General features: G+C 44.8%; 1 protein-coding gene across 1 annotated transcript in view; it reads right to left on the reverse strand.

Annotated features, from left to right (window-relative positions):
• LOC119140885 (ras-related protein Rab-27B-like) overlaps nt 1–17712 on the reverse strand; it is a 29956-nt gene extending 12244 nt beyond the window's left edge. The window contains exons 1-3 of the mRNA XM_037372550.1: nt 17554–17712; nt 4544–4715; nt 1501–1586 (exon numbers count right to left, since the gene is read on the reverse strand). Coding sequence (XP_037228447.1) covers nt 1501–1586; nt 4544–4696 — 239 coding nt within the window. The 5' untranslated portion in view covers nt 4697–4715; nt 17554–17712. The remainder of the gene's footprint in view (nt 1–1500; nt 1587–4543; nt 4716–17553) is intronic.
• Nucleotides 17713–26058: the final 8346 nt, after the last annotated feature.

Genomic DNA, 26058 nt, shown 5'->3' on the forward strand with positions numbered 1-26058 from the left:
AAATGCTTCAGCCCTCTGCTCTTTGGTCACTATTACACAGCAAATAGGCATTGAGTCGCATTTTCTTCCCTTGTTGACAGATGAAATCAGCAGTCATACCAAAGGCAATCACTTTATGATAGCCCAAACCAGCGTACATAACTAGCCAGGGGAAGCTTAAGCAAGCAGTACACACACTTCTCCCTTTAAAAAAAATAACTGAATTAAATTTAATGGTGACAAGTCAAGAATATCGTTGGAAAGAACAAACAACTGTCATGTAGAAGACACAAAATCTGGTTAGATAAAAGAATCTTTTTGCAAAGGAGAATTCTGATCAGTCCTGAACTTAATACCTATCAGCTATGGTATGCTGCTGCAAAGAAGACAAACACAACTAAAACCATAAAAGATAAGAAGCAATTCTTCCACACTGCTCAGCACTGCTAAGACTTGAACTAGAACTCTCCATCCTGCTCGCGTGCTGGTGGTAAGAGAGGCTGAAACCAGCCTGGTGGAGGATAGAACAGAAAGTTTGCTCATCATAGAAAATTCTGAGAAGCCCAGGGCATGGAGAGGACTTAAGGAAGGCATCAGGCTGCTCATGACTATGTCCACCTGAGTTGTGGCCACCTGTGAGAAAACAGACTGCACAGCCTCTGGGAGTGACCTGCTCCAGGGTTTAACCGCTCCCGCGGCCAACACTTGTGTCCTACCTAGCTGGAATATCCTTGCTGCGGCTTGTGACCACCGACTCGCGCCCTTTAGCTGCGAGCCTGAGGAGTCCGGCTCTGTCTTCTCCCCACTGGGTAGATGAAGATGGCAATTAGCCTCCCCTTAGTCTTCAGGCTGAACGAGCTTAGCCTCCTCAGCCCTCACTGGATCATTCTCCTGACCTGTTCTAATGGGACTCCACGGGACTCCAGTTTACCAGTACAAAGTATCCCACACTGGGGGGGTTCCGCAAATAGGAACTGTACTCCAGATGTGGCCTCAGAAGTGCTGCGTGAAGGGGAATAACCACTTCCCTCAGCCTGAAGGCCACATGTGGGCTAACGCAGCCCCTATCAGCACCTTTCTCAAATACACCCTACCATCCAACCTAACAGAAAAGATCTGAAATACGAGAACAGGACACTTAGGTAGTATCTTCCAGAGGAGGTAAGAATCATAGAATGGTTTGGATTGAAAGGGACCTGAAAGATCATCTATATATTATAAAGCCAAAAGCCGGTACAAAACAAGAAGGGGTAACCACTGACCCAACAACCCATGTGTGCTAGGAATGAGGCAGCATGCTGCTGAGGCAGGGAGCAGACCACCTCCAGTTCCCCCAGTTCTATTTTCTAAGATTCCCTGATCACTGCATCAAAGCAGTGTCAGAAAAACTTTATTTCTGGAAAATATTTTCGTTGTCCTGATACACAAGGATTTTTGAGATTTTTCACCTGAATGGATGAATGGTTTACCCAGAAACATAACTAACGCAGAACTGCTTTTCAATGAGCTGAACTCTGTTACCTTTCCTGACCGGCTGTGTCCCAAAGCTGGAGATGCACTTTGAAGGCTTTTCCTGGAGATCCATTTGGTCCTCTGCTGTTGTATACCTAACGAGAGAGTCAAATCAGTACAGCCATACAGCTCACACCGAAATCCAGCGCCTGGGTCACAGACTGAGACCATTGCTTTTGTGCAAAGCAATAAGGAGTAAAAGTTCAGTCCTTCAGTAAAAGCTCTTACCTCTAAAAGCGATTTCAGAGGGCTGCTTATAATAATATTTAAAAACCCAGGAGCCACATGAAACATCTATGAAAGCTTCTCTTTAAAGGCCATATGTAGTAGTTCAAATTAGATACCAGATCTTTAAAACTTGGCATAGCACTGTGCTGAGCAAGCTGTCTCTGTTCTGTTTCATTGCTGTTCTTAGAAAATTTACAGCTGGCTGACAGGATTAGCCACTATTATAAAAAGCTATTCTTTATTCATTAACTTCTGTTGGACATTAATGACTTCCTTACTAACTGCAACTGCAAACTCATGGTGCTTAAAGAAATCACTGTGACCTTTCGCTAGGGCTCAATTCTTTATTAAAGAGCAACAGTGTGTAAATTAGCTGTTGCAGTAAAATACAGAGGAATAAAATGAGTATGAGCTGGTTTTGTTATCTGAGGTAGTTTAGCAGACTCTCAGCAAATTTAAAAGCAGGCAGATACTGCCCTTACATTTAGATCAAGTGCACAGGGACCCTGTGGACATGTCTGTACCCAGAGGCTGCACTGATGTTACCCGAGGAAGTGGAACCCTTCCTCACCTGCCCTCCTTGTGCTGTAAAATACAGCATGCAGTTCTCCTGCACAACCAAATTAATATTAATTGGGGGTTGGACTAGATGCCTTCTGAAGGTCCATTCCAGGCTAGACTATTCTGCGATCCCGTGGAGTTATTTAAACCGCTGTCATTTCAACAGGGAGCTTCTGAGTGGAACGTGCCTGCCTTTCCTTTCTGACAGGTACCTCGTCTGAAAATCAGAAAAAGACCAACGGATCAACCGCACCATGTCTGTGAATCAAACTAGTTTGCTGGAGCATGTTCCTGTAATGTTTAGCATGACAAACAAGGAAACTCACAGGGTCCTTTTTTAATATGAATTTTACACAAAAGAAGAAACATATTTAACCTTTGGGATCTCTTTCGTAGAAGACAATTTATTAGATAAACCTTCAAGACATTTCAAAGCTGATAATTTCATCTAAGATGTAGTTTCTCCCACACTTACAAACTGTCTTACCCTAAAACGTACAGTAAGGAAAAATGATGGAAGAAATCTGTCTGTGACCTTTAGCAGAAAAGTTCAGCCCTCTGGAAGCAATGCAGCACCCATGTTCAAAACACATTAACGAGCATCTGACCAGCCAGGGAAAGGCTGTTCTTGTAATTTGCATGTGCAGACATTGCCTTGCAATAAAACTGTGTTTTTAATATTTTTCTCTTACTACATCACTGCAATCCCACAGAGCAGAGAAGGAGCCAGGTTCCACCGCAGCCTGAACCTGGCCTGGCCCCCACTTAACTGACCTCAATTTGCATAGCATTGATTATGAGTAATTTAAGCCATAATCCAGATCCATTGGTTCTTTATTCAGGAGACCCCTGAACACCCCCATCTCCCAGGCAGGGCCTGCACATCCCTGTCACTGTGGCAAAACTGAACTCACAGCAGCAGCCACCACCACCAGCCGTCATGAAAAAGTTGCCAGGGAAGATGAAGGTGAATGGGGGAGTGATGCCCATCTTTTCACAGTATTCCAGTGAAATAGCAGGAGCTTAAAAAAGCATGTAAAATGACAATACATGAACAATTTGCTTCATATTGCCAAGGCATGTGTTCTCACTCAGCTGCTTCAAAACTGGGCAATGTTTTCATACTAATTAATAATAAATATTGTAAATGATTTTTAGTTCTTACATTAACCTGTTGCAGGGCTGAGAAGCACTTAAAGTTTTTTTTGAAAATGAACACATTTTTGTCAGCACTCAAGTTCTTGGGTACAAGGAATAGCTCACCAGGTGCTCCCCTCTTTCCTTGCTGAAAAGTTCTCCACAAGCAGCAGTTCTTCTGCCAGCTTATTCATCTCTGCACTGTCAACACTTCCAAGGATGTTTTGTGCAAAATTCTTAGAAGTATTTCATTTAAATTAAAAAGAAGCAAATTTAAAGAGGTCTCCATCTTTGAACTGGGCAAGTATTTACACTTTTTATTAAAGAAAATTACTAAAATAATTGTCTAGGGTCTAATATCTTGTATTTATTACGGTTTTACTAATCAAGGAAGCTGAATTTGTTCCCTGTATTTAGCTGGTGTCAGGATCTATGACCAGATACACTAGTCGCATTAAATTAAAACAAAGCAACTGTGCTCATAGCCACAAAAACTATCTGACCAACACTGCAGAAGACTCATCTTCTCTCTAACATCAATAAACAACAGCATGGCAGAAGGGACTCGTACACACTGCATTAAGCAGGTGTTAGGATCCATGGATCCTAACCTATGAGGACTCCTGATCACAGGCTGGGAACACTCAGCCTCCAGCCTTGCTGCTGGCAGAGACTCGGAGAAGTAGCGTGGTCCCGCTGGTGGAACTGCTTCTTGTGCCTTTGCTAATTTACTGCGTGACCTGGAAGCAGGTTGAAACTTCTGTGCTTCTGTAAGTTTCCATCTTTTCTACTTAAATAATGAGTTTGGGGACTAGAGTTAGTTCTAGTCACAAACACACCTCATTCACTAGCACTATGGAAACTTGCTCTTGGAACGATCCTTTTATACCAACATGCAATAAACCATTTTACAATCCAACATGAGAATAAGGATAATGGCATTTTTCCCCTTTATCCAGTTCCTGATTATGACTTGTTTAAGCCAAAAACTAGACAAGGAAAAGCATTATCAACACATGCTATACCCCACAGTAAGAGAGGCAACACACAGCTATGTAAAATTTGTTCTCAGCAGAAATGAATAAAGAAAAAAAGAAAGTGCCATCATTTGTATGAGACAACTTACCACTTGTTTTTCCCGAAAATCTATCCCTACTGTTGTGATGAATTTTGGATTAAATTTGTTATCAGTGTATCTGTACAGGAACGTTGTTTTTCCAACCCCAGAGTCTCCGAGGGCCAGGAGTTTGATCAGATAATCATAGTCTTCATCAGTCATAGTGCTAATTTTTAGGAACCTATGGAAAAGGAAGAGGAAAAAAAATTATTTAATGATAACAACCCCTCGCCCTTCTGCTTGGTTTTGCTTTGGTTCTATTTTTGTTCCTTGAAACACTGCTGTCTGCGGTCAGAGTTGAAAGTTGTGTTAGTGTATTTTGAAAAAGGCTAATGCAATGCAGCAGTGAAACTCTCCATTTCAGTTCAGGTGCCAGGAGACAATACAACTTACACTTTCAATTTCCTAAATAAATAAAATTGAAACTCAATGATACAGTTTCAGACAAAAAAAATTATTTTTGTTCTGAGGATGACAGTAAGAGCTATATTGAACAGAGCTATGAAACCTAGGGCTAAATCCTTCTAAGTATTTTATTATGAGTTTGAAGTAGTGCAGAAACAGGAGTGAAAATGAAACTCAGATATGGCAAGGACTGCTCTCAGGGCTCAAGCTCTAACCGGTACTACATGACATTATCAGGGCTACATATCTCTATCCTGAAAGAAATAATTTTTCCCCCTAAGAGAACTAATTAAAAAAAGCAGAGTAAGCAATTATCCCAGGGCCACAGTTAATAAAAGGAAAGAGCTCCAATGCAGCTTCCTCTCCAGTACAACCAGACGAACCCACAGCTGCCTTGTTCTGTGAAGCACACAACTAAACCCACCCCCTCATCAAACCCTGCAGATTAATTGGAGTGAAGAAGAAAGAAAAGCAGATGGCAAGCCCACTGCCTGGGTTCAGCTCCGTGCCTCAGTTAAGCTGCTGCTTACATGCCTCGACAGCGCTTCCAGGCTCTTTTCTGTATCTAGCAGTGACCAAGAGCAGCGCAGCCTCCCTCATTAAGCACTTGTAAAACAAATATACGCATCAGAAAGTAACGAAAATTTGCAGAAAGAAGGAAATATTTATCCTACTTATCTGGGCTGTGTCACAGCTCAGGCAGGAGCTCCTGGAACAAAGCGCATTGCACAAATTATTTCCGTGGGGGTTTCATGACCCCACATGGCAGTTCCCAGCTTCTGCCAATCTGCTGAGTCAAGTGACACAACATATTTGGGAGGGAAAGCCAGGTACCAAGGAGGGACAGCTTTCCAGAGTTTTCTTCTACTTTGGTCTTTTCTCGCTTGGCCAACACAACTAAGCACCTGTGTTTAGGGGTCACTTGGGCTCCCACCAACAGAAATGCTCATCCTCCATCAGAAGGAGGACACATCATCTGCTAGCCCAACCTCCTTCAAGAACCAAGTCATGGACACCCGGCTCGAGCAGAGCACCTTCATCAAACTACCTGCCAGCCTGGTCAAGCCTTCACCCAGAGGAACACAGCCTTTCTCCAACTGCACTGCTTCCCTCCCCCAGCAGGTTTTTTATTATTTCAAGCTCAAGGGGAGTGTTGTATTACCCTAAACCCAAAGCTCCCATTAATGTAGTTAATTTGTTTGTATTTGCTACGAAGCTGTACAGAAGGCAAGGGGACCTATGTAAGAAATAGACCTCCAAAGTGTTTATTCACATGTACGAAATGCCCTGATGATGAGAAAACCGGAATCATATGAAACACCACCTACTTTACATCCTCACCTACCTTGATCTCAACATAATTTAAGCCTTTGCTTTTTTCCAAACATCTTGCTAATCCTTAGCATGGATGAACAGCCGTCCCATTCGGCTCTCTATGCCGAGACTAATTACTGTGGTATGAGAGCAGGAGGCCCTGGGCCATACCCCATTTATAAAACCACTGCTTGTTTCAGTACAAGACCATAATTTCCATCAGAATAAAACCTACCTTTCTCAGCATTTAAATTATCAAATACTGACCTGCTTTGACTAAAATAGTGAACTAAGCCCGTTCTGATTATCCTGCGTTTCAACAGCTTTAAGGATAAAAAAGCTGGCTGCGTACTGAGCAGTTTCATTGTATGAGATATGACCTTTGACAGATATAGAGCCACCCAGAGAGGCAGGCCAAGCTTTTGAGAAATTAATTTTCTGATGATAAAGGTTTTAACGAATCTAGAGAAAAAGGCCCCTGATCTGGCAGCACTGCTCTGCCTTGCACTGCTTTTGGTCTGCGCCAGGCAGTGGAAGGGCAGAACACCAACATGGCAGCTTCACAGAAATTCATTCAAGGCTTTTAATCCATTCCAGGATATCCCAAGTTTACCACAAGGCTCCACTGAGCAAAAGTAATTTCTCCCCAGAAGTCTGAGGAATAATCAAAATAAAAGTATTTCTGATCAATGCAGTAACTGTTCTTTAGACATTTCCTTCAATAAATCTGAAAAAGAAAGGTATCTTGGGAGATGGCTCCCCCCCAGATGTTTGACCGGTAATACAATGTATTAATTTGGGATTAAACGCTATCCCAAAAATCCATGTTCTCTGCCAGCTGAAGTTCAGCATCTCCTCGCTGTGCAAACGTGCAAAGCAGAATAATTAGAATTTACCAGACCTGTAAATGCTGAGCAAAATATACATCAGACCAGGATGATTAAAAACCTATTTTTGTAAAGCTGTCACGAGAAGGCAGCTGGCACTCCTATTCCCCGGCACTGGCTGCTTTTCCAGAAATTCCTGCCCGCTTGCACCATGGGCTGCAGACGTGTTGCAGCCTTTCCCAGCCTGGCGCTAGCCAAGGCAGTAGCCCTGCCACCCGGGAAGGCAGCCTGGGAATCGGCCTCTTCCACAAGGTGACTCCAACTTCGCTCTCATTCTCTGTACCGTGTAGGAAAGTCAAACAGTCATCGGTTGGATAAAGGGATTTTATTCCTTCAGATTTTAAGCTGAAGCCACCAGTTTTCCTCTCCTTGACCAACGATGGAGATAGGAGGAGCACAAAAACCTAGGTGCGGGGACAGCTTGACGGACCAGACCGATCCACCCCCAGCACGCTGCCATCACTGGTTTACCACTTCCAAATCGCTGTAGTACAGCAAACAAAGTTCTTGTTCCACAGGAAATCAGAGCATTAAGATTTTAATTTCATTTAGAACAAGAGAGTTAAAATTACTAATTATTCTTAGATAAACAACTAAGTGCACTTTTAAACATGTCTACAATCAATTGAATTTGAAAATTCTGAATGTTTCATCTTGTTTCATGACAAATGTTAACTTGAACAGTACGTACAGTAGAGTATAAAAATCATACACCATACCTGAAACAAAGCAAAACTCTTCAGTGGAGGAGGTTTGGTGTTCTTACAGAAAAGAGACTATTTCAAGAGAATTTCTTCTAGCAAAAATCTGAAAAAACACTTCAGAATTTTCTATTAAGAGATTATTAACCAGACATCTTTTATTAAAATTGCAATATACTTTATTCAACTCTAATTCTAAATGGCTTTATATATTGAGCTGCTGAAAAGAAATACCTCTGGGCTATAAGGCAAAAGCTAAACCAAGGCAACTCAAGTGCCGATTTCCATGACGACATTGAAAAAACACCCCTGTGCCTGGAACCTTAACTTCCAAGTCCTCACCGTCCTGAGAGCATCTAAACGGACTTGAAGTTGTAATACCAGCAGCGGTGACTCATTTTGCCATGACTGCGTCCCCACCACAGACCGCCAGCAGGCGGAGCAGGCGGAGCAGCCACAACAGCGAGGTCCTCCCGGCCAGTCGTCCCGCAGGGCTCAGCAACCTGCAAGCGCCCACACAGACCAAACCCAATGCAATCTCACCCTCCAATTCTGAAGTTCGTGCCGTCTCTCTAATACCACCTCACTGATTAAGCTTTACAAAAATGCAAAGAGCCCTCCTGACCGTCCCTCCCAACCCACTCTGCCAACGTGGCCAACAGCCACAAGATGATAAATGTAACCTTCTGACACTGTTCTTCCAGTCTGTGCATCTAGACTGAGCCCGATTTAAAAAACACTCAACTGCTTTCTTGGCAGACAAGATTCTCATCTAGATCAGAAGCAGCATCTTGTTTCTTGATTGATTTTTTTGTTCCATCCCTATTTAATGTTCTCTAACTACAGTGCAAGAGATCATTTAAAATCTGGTACTTGTCAGCAGATACCCCCGAGAATATTTTCTCGGTAGAGAAATACGGCTTCATATAAACCAACCCAACTTTAAGACATTCAGCTACAGCCTACAGGGAGAGGAAAATCTCCTCCTCGGGAGGCACAGAGCAAACACACTGCAGCCCACCGCACCCGGCTCGGCATGCCCACAGCACCTCCAAAGAGGGGCCAGGAGGGTGCCAGCCCTTTGCACATCCATCCATCACCCCTCCGCCTGACAGAGCGGCCTTGGCACGGGTCAGCAGCTCTCTCTGATGAAACGCTGAACTCCTGGAGCTAGGTGCTCCAGGAGACCCACCCCAGCACACAGAGGCTACAGAGGAGAAAAGTTGTAAGTCAGGTTTTCTTCTTCCATTCATAGTGTGTTCCTTAAAAACAGGGAGAAAGACAATTCATTGAACTCTAAGTTGCTTTTGAAACAAATTTCTTTTGGCTGGGAATAAACCGCAGAAAAATGGTTTCAATTCAGAAATGCTTTTTCATCTCAAGATGTCCACATGCACAGTAAAAACAAATGAAGCAGGCTAAAATTCCGATGAACCTCACCTAAAAACACGGCCCATTAGTCATACTTTTAGCCTCTCAGAATTGGAAAAGACTGAAAAATTTTAAAACTTCTAGATTCCAAACTTTGCAGATTTTTAAATTTTAAAAGACTTTCCTAATTAAATAAGACTGTCTACTACATTTTCTGATAACACATTTCCTCATTAATGAGTTGTTGAAAGGAGTTCAATAATTACAGAAGTAGCTAACGGGAAAAGTCAGCTCCAGAAAAGAAGATTTTATTTCCCTTGACACACTACTAGTTAAAAGTCCAACAAACAAAAACCTTGTACCAACAGCAGCAGCTCTAGAAAACACAGGATATCACAGCGCAGGTACTGTACCAGCAGCTGGTCAGCGAGAGATTCGCTCCCTCTGCAGCAAAATAAATCTGCGCTGTTACTATTCGCCCAAGCTGCTTTTTTAAAACACTGAAACAGTAACACCAAACCCAGTGCTGTCCTGAGGGCCAGCTCAGGGGTGACTCTAGCAAAGGCTCAACACACAGACGTAGCAACCATCCCTTACCCAACTCGGCAAACCCCGAACAGACTAGGGGAAGGCTCCACCAGCAAGCTCTGCACTCCCCACCGCAGCAGGCGTTGGGAGACTTGCTGCTCCCCTCTGATTCTACTACAACAAGGCCAGAGTCTGACTCCTCCAGCGCCACCAAGACCTCCACCAGTTCTCCTTTTGACAGCCTCTGGTCCCTAGAAATATTGTTGGCCGACACAAATTTGATATGCAAATAAACCACAATTCTGTTCCAAGAGTCCAGCAACAGCCTAATAGACCAAATAACACTAAAAAACTACAAACTGATTCTGTTCAACTTTCTTTGCAGTGTAGCATAAGTCATCATGCCCCAGGCCATGGGAGGACATGCCTAAGCACAGGCAAAGGTACTGGACTGCATGAAGATGGCCCACAGGATTGCCCAGAATGACTGTGGCACCATCCTTTCACTCCAGAGATCCCAATGCCTGGATCTCTTCAAGGTCAGAAACTCAACACAGGTGAGAAGAACATTTACCATCAACATGTGGCATGCAGAGAGATGACCCCAATACCAACTTATGGTTGAAAAATACTTTGGAAAGGGCCCGAGAGACAGGTGGGCATTGACCAAGTTTAGCACAGCACCACCAAGACGACGCATTCTCATCCCAAGTATTCCACAGACATATCATTAACTTTCTGATAAACAAAGAGCTGCATGGAGACTTCCAACGAAGAAAGGAGCAGAGAGCTAGGCAAAGCTGATCTGTGGGAGGACAGGCTGCCTGCTAAGTTTCCTGTTAGAGTTGCTTCTCGGAAATGAAAAGCCACCAACCGCAGCAGGTTCCTGCTGGAAATCAGAGTCACCACGTAAAGAGAGGTCTGAAATGCATTATTTCTCCCTCTGTCTCTCCTCCTAAAGAAATCACACAGGTTGTAGCAGGAAGACATCCCAAGATTGACCTGGATGCGGCTGGTCTTTGAAGCTCTTCAGCTACGTCCTTTGACTAAAAAGACAAAGCTCTGCAGCATGAACAGAAAGCCTCCCCTGGTCTTCTGCAGGAACACCAGAAAATTTCCTTTTCTTTCATCCTCAAGATTGTGACTGGCATTTACCATAGCCACAACTAGTACAGTGAGGAACTAAACTAGTTCCCCGTCACCCTCAAAACCCCACAACCTGTTATTCTCTTGCTGTGGGACACGTCTCGCCAATGCAGCACCCAAGAGAGAATCCCACATCGACAGATTATTAACATCAAACTTGTTAACACAGTCATGTTAGACACTTCTTCCCTAGCAAAGGGAACACACAGGACCATCTGCAATGCAAAGTGGAACAGAGAGGGGATTAAACTGAAGAGTGTATTATCAGAAAGTAGCCTCACAAGTCCTTCCCATGGGGGAGAAAGACAGGATGTAGGAAAGGTAAGATAAAATTCCATCCAGTCATCCCACCACCACACTGCAATTTGCCTGCAATCATCTGTTGAAAAAGCAGAGTCTCACAGCTGCCAAATAAATGGCCCACAATGATCCAAACATTCTTTTCCCTCGAAAACCAAACAACTCACCGGAGCTACATTGAGATGAAATTAAAGCTGGCTTCTCTGCTCAAAATCAGGCATACACAAGAATTTCCGTATAGGAGCTGTGAGCAACAATATGTAACAAATGTGGCATTGGTGTGAAAGAAATTATCTTTCCTCATTTTCTTCCTTACAGTGGAAACACCCAGAGGACCAGATGGATGCTTTCTGGCATGGACATCTAATGGCATTTGAGTACAGACAGCTTCAGTATGTAAAAGACTCTTGGCAAGCCACAGCCACATACTACTCTCTTTTAGTAAGCCAGGATATCTTTTTTAATAGGGAAAGAAATATATACAGAACAGACTGCATTTTAGAAGTTCTTCAAATACACAGATTTTCGGTTTTCACTCATTTGAACACAGGCTGAACGTAACTCCACAGGTAGGAAGGCGAGTTCATTAGGACTGTGTCCTGCAAAGGAGCCATCAAACTTCCACTTTAAATTCTCCTTCAACTCACGAGAAGCCCGCAGTGAGCGTTCACACCAGAAAAAACAGTAACATCTCCAAACGCCACTTTCTAAATAGATGGGTAAACACCAGGCATTTCCTAAGAACTCACTCACATTGCCGTACATCCCACTGGTATTATTCAGAATAAACCAAGCAGCACACTCTCAATGACCCACATCCATCCGTGTTTTCTATCCACATATCCACACCTTTTGGCATCCTCTTCTCACATGGTGTGCTCTGTTACCTAAAGCAAGTTGTACTTGGAGGGAAAAGCAGCACTGGAGCCCTTCCGTTCCAGCTGATGTAGTGTTGCTGCCTAAACTCTCTCACTACATACACACACAGCATATATATTTACATTTGTGTAGGCAAGGCAGAAGAGTAATTCAGCCATTGTCAGTACTAATCAATATGAAAAATACAAGCAATACGAAAAGGAAACGGCCAGGGCCGCACCCAACCGTTACCAGAAGCTGTTATCATGACACTTCACCGGTGCTTTTTTCCTCTGGGTCAAACACCTAGTACAAGGCAAGTTATAACACAAGTGACCATGCACATTTTCCTCTATTTCACCATTTCAAAAACCTGCTTGGTAAGTTTGGAAATTAGTTGTGTGTTGACCATGCCACAGCAGGTCTGTATTTAGCACATCATCCAGTCTATCACACTTGATTGACTACGCAAATATAACCATGTTATTGACCAGAAAATAATGATAATTTACAAAATACCTGCAAAATATACAGGCCCGAAATGGATTTTGCAAAAGGCAGCAGAATCCTGTAAATTAACCCAGATGGCAAATACTCCTACCTTTCATTCACACTTCAAAAAGGAAAACAAGCACTGTCATTAATAGCATTTCAAGGAACGTATTTAAGAAGAAAGAAAGCCAGCATGAGGAAGTTCCAGTGGCTCACTGAAAAAAAATCTCATCAAATACATATAAACTATGTAACTCCCTTTGAGGGAGTCCAAAAGTTGTAGGAGGATTGGCTGTACATAGGGAAGTACTCCTGGTTAAACAGGAGAGAAGGGAGGTATCGGGATTCCTGCCACAAGTGCAGGGTCGCTTCCCACCCCACCGACAGCCCAACATGCTGCGGATTCCAGGAGAGACGCCAAGTAGCTCCCTGCTGACTTGCTGTTCAAACCCTCCAAGTCTCTCCTGCTCTTTTGAATGCAAGTGAAGCTTACCATTCATTATGTTACTTATCTGTCTGTGTGTCAGGAAAAAAAAAAATATATGAAAACTTTTCAGATAACTACGTTAGCTCATAGACATGAAGTGGGCTAGACTTCCCTTTTAACTGCAGAAGCATGGTATCATTATCCATACTTCATCTCTCCCTGATCTTATCAAATTCATGTTCTGAATCCAAAAATCATCATAATTCCTTTGTAAAACTCCTTTGACAAAGCCCAGCCTTAGCCACCAAGCACACGACTACCACACTGTTTTTCTGCAGATCTCTATTTAAATTTAGGAACCCTGATATGCTGATGAAGACTCCAAAGTGGATGATTCCATCTAAAAGACCTGAACATTTGCCAGCTACTCATGTTTTTTTATAACACTACCCTTCTTCCTGCATACACGAATCAATATGGGCAATGAACAGTTACCAACAGAGTAAAGAGCAAGGGGGTGGAGGGAGGAAAGTCAACTCCACAGCTTAGAAAGCCTGTCCTGGTAGTTGGGGCCGTCCTCCAACGGTTTGAAACAGCATTGTTCCACTAACCAGTTACGCTGGTTTACAGTTAGTCAGCCCAAAGGCCGGCCAATACAGCCCAATTTTGTTACCAAAAATATCTTTGGAAGCAGCAGAGGAACACAGGGCTGACCACAGTCAGCCAGGGGCCATCATTAGCGCACTAACAGATCCCCCAATCAACCCAAATTTGTCTTTTGGAACATCTTCATAAGGAAGTATCTAATGGAAAGTCTGAATCATGATTAAGACTAGGAGAATTTCTATCTTGTGCTGCCTACAGATGATGGGCTCTATGTCTAGTAAAGGGGAAATAAAAATAAAAAAAAAAAAAAGGGAAACAGCCATACCCACACCTGTCAGGGAGTTTGTCCATTCCCAAACTAAGGAGTACATAATTTTACATTTTACAATGATTAAAAAGCAAAGCTCCTATTACAGTAGTTTAAGCTGGCTGCACCCTTGACAGGTCTGTATTTCTACACATCACTGCTTTTCCCAAATCTTTAGGCTAATTTTTCAGTTTCTTTAATACCAAACCTCCATCAGGGTGGCAAACTCATTTTGCTGTATCCCAGCCCTGTGCAGGGGCTCACCTAGAAAGCTTTTCCATAGCTGAAGTGCAGCTTTACACAGTTCTCTCAAACCCTAAAGGGCAAGAGACTGGCCCTGCTGTTTGCATACTCAGCTCACACCTGACCCCAGGGAGTACTGTACTATACTGGTAAATACATTTGTTTGTGCTTCATCCAAAGCCCCTCTGCAATTCTCAAAGCAGTTTCCCTTTTGCTGTCAAGACAGGTAAAGAAATCTTTGGCAGAACTGAAAATTAATGCCTTTTGCTCCATATTGCTTCGGAAAGCTCTAACACCTGGAGTGTCCCTTTAAACAATCTCTGCAATAATCGTTAGCTATGATAGCAGCTACACCTCCCTCCACACAGCAAGGCAGATTTCCACTCCCTACACCATTCTGTTTAAATAAAAATTTACAACAGTGATCAAAATGGTTTGGCTTATCAAGTCATCTGATCCCATTTATCATGGCTCTTTAAGGACTGCCAATTGTAAAGAAGGCTCCTCGACATAGAAAGTCATTAGTTCTAACAAGCTAACAGCTATTATACATTTAAATCACTTATTTCAAAACAGTAAATCATTTCTTCTTTCTACAGCAGACAAACTTACGCGAACACTGAAGCAATCTGATTATTTCATGAAAGGCTTTAGAATTAAAGTCTATTGTACTGCTCAGGCACAAATTAGTTATCCCAGAAGTTTTAACCCCTTAAAGCTGGAGAGAGAACAGTTATTTCTCTCTTCCAGCTGAGGCTGTACTGGAGAGGAGAGAGGTCTTCTCATGCCTCTCTTAACTCCCCATGATGCTCCTCCTGGGATATCACTTATGCCCATGCCCATACCGCTGCCGGCAAGCTTCCCAGGGTGTGCTCCTCCTCCCTGCACCAGTGGCCTTCTGCTCACATGAAGACATGGCAGGCAGACACCAGAAACACCATCTCCGAAGTTCTCACAGTAGCTGGTTCTCCTCTCTCTCGAGACAGCCATACCTGCCCCACCCTGGTAATGTCAGCCCTGCCTGTCCCACGCCAGGAGGGGACACAGGGTTTTAGGGGCAGACAAGCAAATGAAAGGTTTTGAGGGCAAGAATGAGGAGTGAATTAGGAGTTGCCACAAGCAAGATTAGCAATGAGTTTTACCACTCTAACCTAGGGGAATTAGCCAGTTTCTCAAGATTCAAAAGGAAAGGTAGACCTTAAAGCTCCTTTCCTGATACAAAATTTCAAGATTACATGTTACGCTTTCTGTCAGTCATTTCAGAGAATTATCCATTGCCTGACAAACCTGCTGTGGTTTTGATCACAGAAACTGCCTATTTCCATGCTGTCTAGCCGTTTCATAACGCTGCATTAACTAGAACGCAGCACAGGAACTATCACAGCAGGGAGTACTCAGCTGCAGGCACCGGGTCACGCTTTATCTCAGCTGCCGGACACGAGCACCTGTGCCCAAGCCAGCAACCACACCTGGGGGTGACAGGGGGAAAGGACCAATTGCCAGGCTCAAACTTGTTTCCTAATGCCACCCTAACGGAACCCAGACCTGCTGCATTATGCTACTGACCATGTTGCTTCCCCATGTCACATTTCAACATGCAAAATGCAAAACACAGACTTGCTGCTGAATTACTCTGGGCTGGTTTGTTTCTCAATGAAAGAAAGAGCAAAACCAACGCTTTCGTGGGAACCAGCACAACATATAGTCACCTATGCAGCAGTTCTGAAGCCAAATACCTGCTCCATGCTAACAGGAAAATCAGCTTGGAAAATTGAGGCTGCAATGCATGAGCAGTGAGAAAAGAACAGCTTCTCCCAGGAAAAGAACAAAAACAACAACCACCACCCAAAAAAACCCAAAACCCAAAGCTATCCAGTTCTTGCAAATGCAAATTCAGACTTTCAGCAGGCAGGGCCTGCAGACACACAGGTAAGCAGCATACAACTGTATTTTGTGACATGCTCTCAAGGGCAGTATATTTTTTCGAGATGCTATTGTACCAGCTTTACACATGACAGCATGTATTTCAGTAACGACCAGGTTGTGATATGTCAGCCTTAGCAGTTTCTAGGCACACTCTAAGGGAGCATGTTGCTACTCCCCAGTTCACACATTTTAGCAGGCTGCAATATATTGCTGTTTCTTTGAAGGCAAAAAACAAGAACCACACCATGAGAGCTGTCGCTTTTCTCTGCAGCTGTTCAAACTTCCCTAGCACCATGTTTTAACCGAGCTTTCCAACGCTGTGTGCAAAACTGCCAACAGTGCCTTCTTGCGCATTTACTTGTAACACCCCATCTTGAGAACTTCACACACAGCCAAAACCCACCAGATTTGTTGAGAAGAGTTTTTCAGCATGGGAAAACTGTTTCTCCTTTGACTCAAAGTCTGATTAAAGAACTGAAAGAGGAGTCACACTCTCTCTGCTGGTGTGAATTAGCATAACTCCAAGACTCAGGCCTTTTTTCCCCAATATGCCTGCAAGTATGCAATTAATTTTACCTTTGGCAATTTATTTTTTTTTTGGCCTACGGCCCACAGGGCACAGAGCTACTTGAAAATAACTTTTTATAATAGACTTCAGAAGAGGCAAAGTATTTCTCTGCTACTCTGTGTACCTGCCTTTCTCCTCCTGCCACAGCTACTCGCAAAGACGCTTCAGTTAAACTCTGCAGAAGTTGTGCTCCACTACAGACTTAAGGACCAAATCCGTTTCCATGATCCCTGGAAAGTCCGTATAAATGCACGAAAGATGCCTCTCCATCATAATCTGATCTATTAGGTATAAAAGAGTATTAACCACACATCAACGTGACAATACTGTTCATGTTATTTCTAAACCAGCTTTCTTTTTCTCCTTTTTTTTTTTAAATGAAAAAGCACGCTCTCCTCCTGTCTCAGCTGATCTCTTTATATACTTCATATCATATTCTTATCTCATTCCTCCACCCGAATTAAGGCACGACGGCAGATGCTACGCTGTGAACCCCTGCCTGCTCACGGAGGAGCTATTCCCGGGTAACTATCGTTGGATATTATGGAATTATGGAATTAGCGCCGCGCTACGACCCCTGTTAGGCTCCCCATGCATCGCTCGTTGACACACGTCCCTCACCGGCTGCTGGCGCTGCCCCCCCAGCCCGCGGCCAGGGCTCCGCGTTCACCACCCTGCCGCCTCACAGCGGGGCACTGATCCAGCCCGGAGCCCCCCGCCCCAGCGCGCTGTCACGAGGGGCACACAGTCGCGACAGCGGCCACATGTCGGGACGGGACCCCCGCCCGCCGGCCCCAGGCTCCCCGTCACCACGCGATCCCCGAGCGCCCCGAAACCGGCCTCCATTTCCCCCCCTGCAGCCCCGAGCCCTAGGGCCGCGGCGGGCCTGGCCCTGCCGGGCCGCGGTACCGGCGGCCGGCCCAGTTCCCCCGGCAGGGACCTGCTCCCGGGAGCGCCGCGCCGCCTGCTCTCTGCTTGCTGCCGACGGCGGTGGGAGGACGGAGCGCGGCGCAGAGCACCTCCCTCTGCAGGAGCCCGGCGCCGGGGCTGGGCTCAGACGGAGGCGTCGCTACCGGGGCCGGCGCACGGATGTGGGCGCTCGCCCCGGGGCCGGCAGCGGCCGGCTACTGCTGAAGGAAGCCCTCGCCGCCGGCCCAACCCGCCGGGCGCTGAGGGGAGCCCTCCCACGGGGAGGGCGGGACGGAGCGGGGCCGGCCCAGGCCCTGGCAGGCCGGGAGGAAGAAGAGGTCTCAGGGTGGACCCCCCTTCCCTGCCTGCCCCTCAGGCCAGCCACCTTCCAGCCTTCCTCCCGAGCAGCGCCTTGGCTCTAAGGGGGAGTCCCAAGCCCCAGCCCGTGCCCTGCCACCGGCTGCACGGGCCTTCAGGTGCTCCCAGCCTGCAGGTGTTAGCACCCTCCTCCAAGGTGCGCCTGGCCCGAGCCGGGGCCCAGGGCAGCTGTAACCAGTTACCTACCGCCCCGCCGAACCCTCAGGGGAGGCCACTTAAAGGGATTCTTTCCACAGCTTTGCTAGCTCGAGTTATTCCATCTTTTCCCTGCAATCCACCTCCTGGGTCTCAAAACTCACCATAAGGCAGTTGGCCCGTGGCGTTGTGTTTCAAACCGGGACGCTCCTCAGCATCCGAGCACTGCGAGGCCCAAGCAATGCGGCTGCAGGGGCTTGTCCAGCCACCACTAACCCAATCACTGCTGCTGCAAAAAAATACCCTGCAGGATTTCGTAGTAAAGCGCAGCTTTTCCTGAAGCACTTCCACACAACAATCCTAGGACTGGAGTACCTTCTGTGAGCTCATACAGTGCAGCAGCACAGTTATAACAATTTCTGCTATAGGCTTGTATATACTACTACAGGAGAGTAACTCTTTACCCCAGCTTGAAACTAATCTCATGTCTCCATTGCAGAGCACTTGAGGCTGGGAGAGATGCTCCTAGTACTGCACGTTGCTGTTCATGTGGAAAACGGTAATAAAGTTTGCACTACACTGCTGATAACTGGCACATAGTACTAGCATAGTTTGGCCCCGAAATATCTGCTTTAAAAATAAGAACACAATAGGCAGGAGAGGGAGTGAGCTGAGTGAGAACAGCGCAGAAAAATCAGGGCCTGTGTTACCCTGTGTACCTATTTTGGCAAGGTTATAGCACATTGCAAAGCCCTTGCATGGCAGAGCTGCACGTTCAGAGTCAGTTCTAATAAATTCACTCAAATCCTTGGACATGTCAGTTTCAGCAGGGTCTACTGTGAAGTTGTAACTTATAATTCCTCTTTCATGTGTCATTTTTTCTGTGTGTGAGGCTGTTGGTGAGATGTGGTGAGGTATATTACACTGGTAAAGTAGGTTGTTCAACACAACATGTCATCGGGGGAGGAAGAAAGAGCGGGATTTTGAGCTTCATACCCTACTTGAACAACTAGGAATCCTCTGCCTTTATTTTTTCCATGTTGTGTGTCCAGAGATACCTGCAAAACTGGGATAGCTGCAGGTAACATTTCATGATCCTGGGAGGGCAATCCTGCTGCAGATCCTGCGAGGTGTGCTTAAATGGTTTCTGCCCTTCCCTGGGGCTTGTTACTGGCAATGCTTCAAAACTATCTTGCCACTATCATGAGAAAAAGTTTTTCTGAACAGTTTTATTCTTTCAGCTGCATGGCTTACAAATAAACCTTCTTACCTATGGCACACACATCCTTTTTGAAAAATACTTCCCATGCAGCTCAGCTGGGAACAGCAATCATCAGTTTAAGAACAGTCAGACCAGTTGCCAGCATTAGCTGCTGCAACATTCATAAACGGGTTATCGCTGGCCTGTTGGTCTGTTTGCCCTTTTCCCCGCTGGTAAATGCCCTGTGCTCATAGACAGAGAAGATCAAACTGGTGGCAAACATTTCTTTGAGGCCTCACAGCTCAGAACTTCGTACCCACACAGTATCCGACAAATTGGCTTGCAATCAGCAGTGATTTAGTTTGGCCACGCAGGCAATTAGTAACTCTGCTGGTCGCCAGCTATTTTTATATAACTGGAAATGTTTTGCTATGATGGATGGTTTCAGACAGAAGCATTTCTCTAAAGCCCTTGCAGTTCCTAGATAAGTTTTCTCTTTATCTCCTCTAGGCTGCTAAATGTTAAATAAAACTATGGGAGTTGTGTTTCTTTTGGGTCCCTTAAATTAAAGGTGAATGTCTTAATCAGTAACCTCAGTTTCCTGCTTATTCCTCTAACAATTAAAATTCAGTGTTATTCACAAGAACAGGAAATGTGCATGGATCCTGTGCTTTCCCGATAGAGAAATTTCATGTGAAGCAGCAGTGATTAAACAAGTACTTTGCAGAATTATTAGAGAAGATAATACAAAATTAATAATGGCAGGGTGGTATTTCCTGATACACTTTTTTTTTTTTAATAGCGGGCTGGGTCTGCTTTGGAAGGAGTAGCAGGATGTGGTATTTACGTTCCCTCTGATGAGCATATTTGCAGTAACTACAGTACTGCACCACAATGAAAGCAAATATGTTATCTCACCTGTTCTCCCTGTGCCTGCAGCTGGGAATGAAGACCAGCTGGCAGCAGCTGCCCAGCTCCGCATAGCTTCACTCTTTTCCAGAAATAAGGAAGAAGTGGCAGCCAACTCCCCCCCTCCCCGCTTTTTTTTTTTTTTTTTAATTATCTCAGAAAGTTATTTCTTACTCAAATTTTTCTTTAAGGCCTGCTCTACTTGGGGCAGGGGGTGGGGGGATCATTTTAACTATGTTTAGCAAAACTGGTGTATGCCTTTAAGTAAGCTGTCTTAAACCAGTTCTTGTGGCTCAGTCGTGGTTTTTCACCAAGTATTAATAGTGTTATTTTTCATCTCACTAAATTAATGTACATTCAACCTCATGAAACTGCTACAAGCTTCTCATGCAAATGCACTCAATCTCCTTTAGTCTTGCCTAACTCACTCAGCGTGTGTCTGTGAGGACTGGGGCATGCTGCTCTCTTCATGGCAGCCTGAGGAGTCACATGCATCAAGTAGGATTTCTGTCACTGAGGCGTGCGACCTGCCAAGTATGTGACCTGTTGTGGGGAGCCTTAACACACATCAGACTGCCCAGTGGCCCTCCAAAGGGCTGTCAGTAGCAGTTAGTGATATTTAATGAAAGCAATCAGACACGAGTGCGTCTGAACCGAGTAACGGCAGTGTTGCTAGCATGTTTTGTATTCTTTCTCATCCTGTCCTTGATCAAGGTACTGCCTGAGTTGCCAAGATTCTATGAGGATAAACTTTCTGTCTGTTTTAAATGGTATCAAGCATGTTTCTTCACCCTCTGTGCAAAAACCTCACCCAGACCAGACTCACAAGCAGCAGTATAAGCTGTTTGTAAAACGCTTATTTAGATTCACACATAGAAACTAGATACATGACCAAGATGAATCTGGAGCAAACAGCTGACTTAATTACACAAGGCCAACAAGTTAATTATGTAAGGCACGTATTGCAGATTTACTTAGTAAGTCTTTAAATGTCTCTCCTACTCTCTCCCCTTCCTCCTCCACTCTTCTGCCACCCACATCCTCTCCCAGTTGTGCTGGGTATCCACAAATGGTCCAGATCTCCCATTGCCCCTTCCTCTGGTTCATGCTCACTGGGTGTTGGACTAGGTGATTGTTGTGGGTCTCTTCTAACTGAAATATTTTATTCAGTTCTATTCTGGTCTATTCTATGTCTGCACTCATACATAGAGACAGAGCTCACCTCTTGGTGCTAGTCAGTGTAATTCCACTAAGCTCAACAAAACTTGATCAATTTATGCTGATAGGGTGTTTAATCCATTATGTTTTTCCTAAACAATAATAATTTAGCAGAATATGCTCATATTTTCTGCACCATGATTTGATAGCCAGAGACTAATTAGTTAAGAATAAGAGGAATGAACAAGGTTGGTTGGAAACCAGTATCCTCTTCTGCCCAAAATGATGGCAAAAAGAAAAGTAATTATTTAGTTACTTACTGCAACTAAGTTTTTGGATCAAAATACATGTCTCATCTAGAAGGTTGACCCAGATTTTTTTCAGACCCAGAGAATGTTATTTTCCTGGAAAAAATCCTCACCATTGTCAAGGCCAGCAGATAATGACCTTGATCCTTTCTGCCTAATCAAAAATTCAATCTTCAATTGTGATTTACATCACTCTTTAAAATCAGACCTGTTATTTAACTTCAAAATGTGCCCATTTTTCCTAATTCCCTGTGTTACAATGTTTTAAATATTTGATGTGCCCAACCATTCAGAAACAAACCGGGATGGCTTTGATGTTGCAAAGACTGAGTATCAGCACCAAAATAACCATCTGCATCTGCCTGTATTTATTCCCGGGGAAGAAAGCTGTATAGTAAAGCCCACCTTGAACTTCATCAGGTCCTTGATTTTGACTTGGTCTCCCATTACTCTCACTTGCTGCAGAAGCAGCAATTGGTAAGCACTGGCCAGTTGGAAATGTGATAATGTTCCTTTTCAGTACCTGGGGCTGTTGTGATAGGGAAACATGCTCTAATTTGAACAGGCCTGTCTCATTATCTTAACTTCATTTGAGCTGATTTATAACAGCTTATCACACTGTGTCTGTGTGGGTTCCTTTTCCCTAAGTTTCCTCTGGACATTTCCATGTTATCTGCAGAAACATTACAAAACCGGAACAAAACACAATGGAGAAGTATTTCATGCATGTCTAAACTGCATCTCTTTTGAGCAAGCTGCTCTTGTGTTTCCACAGAGCTAGCCGCAAATTTGCTTTAAAATTATGTGGAATCACTTTTATAAACTGAGATAAATAGGCTGAAGGAAAACACCCAGCCTTGTGTAGCTCCCCCTCTCCCCCAGTGGTCTCCTGAGGCACCAGTCAGTGGCATAACTGCAGGATTTGCTATTGATTTGTGCACCAAGTTAATTAGCAACACGGGAAAGGAAGCTGCTCGTTTGCGGGGTGGATTTTCTGGGATGACAGGGAAAGCGGAGCCTCGCTGTGCAGACACAGGCTCGGGTCCCTGCGGCTCTGCCATCCTGGTTGGTGAGGCAGAGACTGACCTGCGGGGCTAGAGGAGAGACAAGAAGGAAGACCAGCATTTAACCCCAGTAACCTGGATGATGAAGTTGTGTACTTCTGCAGCAGAAGGAAGCACTGCAAATATCATTCCCAAGATCTTTGCTAAAGTAAGGGAGAAAAAGGAGCCTCTAGCGATCCTATGCAAAGATATGCAGTGATAAGAATGGGATAATTTGATTTCAAAATGAGCCAGTGAAATGGCAGAAATATGGTGAAACCCCCCATTTTCTGAACCAGTAGCTCAAAATTGTTTGCCCTAGTTCAAACAAAATGTATTTGCCTGGATGAAGCGGTAGCGATGGTCAGGGAGATCAGGTCTATGCCCTGAACTACCAGAGGAGGTGGCTGTGGAGATCTCCTTTACCCATCTCGCAAGTCCACAGTGGGGATTCAAGGAGGGTGGCTTTGTGAGCCAATCACAGAGGCAGAGGACAGGGGACATTTGGGGATGTGGCACCACATCCTGTACAATCAGCGGTCACCACCACCACCAAACCCACCAAAGCAGCTTTGTGCAAGCCATCAGCTCCCTGAAATACTTCCATGTGCTCATACATCCCATGTCCAGAATAGGAGACGGAAGACCTTTTAGCTTGGTATCACATTAAAAAATCTTTCTTTGCACCAAAAGTGGCTCATTTTTTATTACATGCAGCATAGTGAGTGCTAAAAAGCTCTGAATGAAATTAATCTGTAAAACCTGGAAACAGAGTGCTCCTTAATGCGCTAAGCGAGCCTGATTTGCTGGGTGCCAGAAAATAGTGTGGAGTGCCGAGAACGAGACGTGCTTTATCCCCGCTAAAAATTAATCTAACAAGATTTCTGTAAAATTACAACTCACTCAGAAAAGCTTCTGGATGCACTCTGGCTAATTAAACCCTGCATGGTCGGAGAGGTGTGGGGAGCCTTGGCAAAGCAGAGCCAGCATCGCTGGGAGCCTGGTTGCTCCTCGCAGGCACCTCTTGCTCCCCCCCTGCACCTTTCTCTTTAGAAACTGCCTGAGGAGAATAAAATTGATGCTCGATCCCAGCGGGAAACTGGAGCCAAGGGCTGTGCCATGTCCCCAAGGGCTGGTGGGGGCAAGGTGCAAAACCCAGTGGGGTCTAAACCGCAGCTGGAGCCTGAGCTCAGGCAGCTGAATTGCTCCCCCACATCAGAGCAGGAGGGGCCACAGAAACACATGGGTAGACGCATGTCACACAGGTGCTTCACAAGCACTTCATACCTAGTTTGGAGAAAAAACAGGTGATTTGGCCCAGAAGGAACAAATGTGGCCTAAGTGCTCCCCAGCTTTGACAAGAAGTGGCTCTTCACATTTCAATGAAAGCGTACGCCATGAAATAAAAATTCGCCGTGGAGGCAATCAGCAGTGCAAATTCAAATCAGACTCATCGAGCCTTGTTAGCTCCTGCTTGGCATTGACCCAGTTGGGTCCCAGGTGGCTTCTGCAGAGCCACTGCTGTGTGGAGATGCTGCGGTCCAGGGGGGCTGCTGGCCTGGGCATCCAAATGAGCTTGAATAGCTGCTCAGGCTCCAGCGAGCGTGGCAGACGTGCTGTGCGTGCCATGCTGGGGCTGCTGGTGGGCCCTGCATGTGGTCGATTGCCACCCTGGCCATGCTCTAGGTGTAATAATCACGGCTTGCTCAACATCCTCCCCAGGCTGTTTGTTTATTTCCCCTCTAACCGTAGGCACTGTTATGCAAAGGATGCGAATGGGAGGAAATCAGGCTTTTCCGCATCATTCCCAGGCTCTGCCAGGATCACATCTCTCATTCTGCATTTTCCTGCCTAGCCAAGGTCCCTCTGCTGTTGCGGCTGGCATGGTGCGCTCGTATAGGAGCACAGCACAAACCAGTTGGTTTTGTGGGGAAACAAAATATCCCTCCGTTTGGAAAATATTCCTGCTTTTCCCTTGGTGCGCCGTTGCCCTGCCGGCATGTGCCGGGGGTTCATTCCCCATGAGCAGAGCAGGGGGGCACCGAGCCACCCACCGTGCCTGCTCTTGAGTAGTGACTGAGGAATGGAAACCTTGAAAGACTCTGCGATCGTCGATTGAAGCCTGCTTTTAAGTATTTCAGTATCTATCCGAGCCTTTTATTAGTTATTTCCTCTCTCTCTGTCTCTTCTTTTGGTTTGTTATTTGCAGGTTTCATGTATCAGTGCTTTCGCTGCCAGCGCCTGGAGCACAAACAGCATGTGAGGCTTTACACAGGGCGATCCTGTTCTCTTTAGAAAGCCAATATCTTTTGTTTTCCATGGAAACAATCTGTCAAGATTTTATAATCTCGATTAGTGGTGAGAGGCTCACTCGGCGCAGCTTAAGCCTCCTCTCTGCAAGAACTCATAGCTCTAGATGTTGCGTTTTCTTCCTTTCTCTGATGTCTTCACAGGTTTGCACGCACCCCTTTTTAACCGGTAAAAGTTTCTTTTTGTTTCTTTTTTGCTTTGAGGAGCTAATTCTCATTGCTATACCTTGCAAGAAGAGAATTACAGATAGTTTTTTCAGAGAACAGAAGGTAGTGTCTTGAGATGACTATGAACAAGAAAACAGTCTTTAATGTTAATGTTTAAATTGAAATTTCAATGCTCTCCTTTTTTAAAAAAAAAATTTTGCTATTTGAAGTCTTTAAGGAGCCACATAGATGTTCATGGAAAAGAAATGTAAAGATCAGACACTCAAAATTACTGACTACTTGTGAACTTTGAATTCTGTGTTGAATTGTGACAAGTTGCCACTCAAAAATTAATTGCCTTTGGGTAATTTAAAGGACATTGTATAACTTACCCAAAGACAAAGAGTTTTGAGGAATAGAAGCTCTAGCACATGAACCAGGTTAAATTCCAACACTGAATATTCCGAGCAGAATTTGTAATTGGCGGGCCACAAACCAAAACACATTTCACTGAAGAAGTGACTGCTCAAACAAGTTGGAGACCACACTGAACGGAGAATATCTGCTGAAAAAAAATTACCTTTTTCTGTCCGGTTCACACGGAAAAGGGAAGGAGAGGTTGAGAGTGTGCCGCCCTGAACAGGGGTTCGTGACCTTACGTTCAGTAGGGCTCAGTGAGCAGCATCCCTGCAGATCCTGTCTTGTCCTGCCTCCCCGCTGTACGTTACTGGTGGAGGATGAAGGGTGTCTGAAAACGTCACCTACCTGTCCTCTGCTGGTCTTTGAGCATGGGCATTTAATGCACATTTCTGCCATCCCTCTTTCCAGCAAGCGCTAATTCCCTGAATAACGTTATTCCCTGAATAATGCAGTGTCCTGGCTACGAAGATTTTTAAAAGCTGTTTCAGAGAAGAGGATATTTCTTCCTTACTTTGACTGAGATGTTTT

The sequence above is a fragment of the Falco rusticolus genome, chromosome W (assembly GCF_015220075.1).
Source record: "Falco rusticolus isolate bFalRus1 chromosome W, bFalRus1.pri, whole genome shotgun sequence".
Classification (NCBI taxonomy): domain Eukaryota; kingdom Metazoa; phylum Chordata; class Aves; order Falconiformes; family Falconidae; genus Falco; species Falco rusticolus.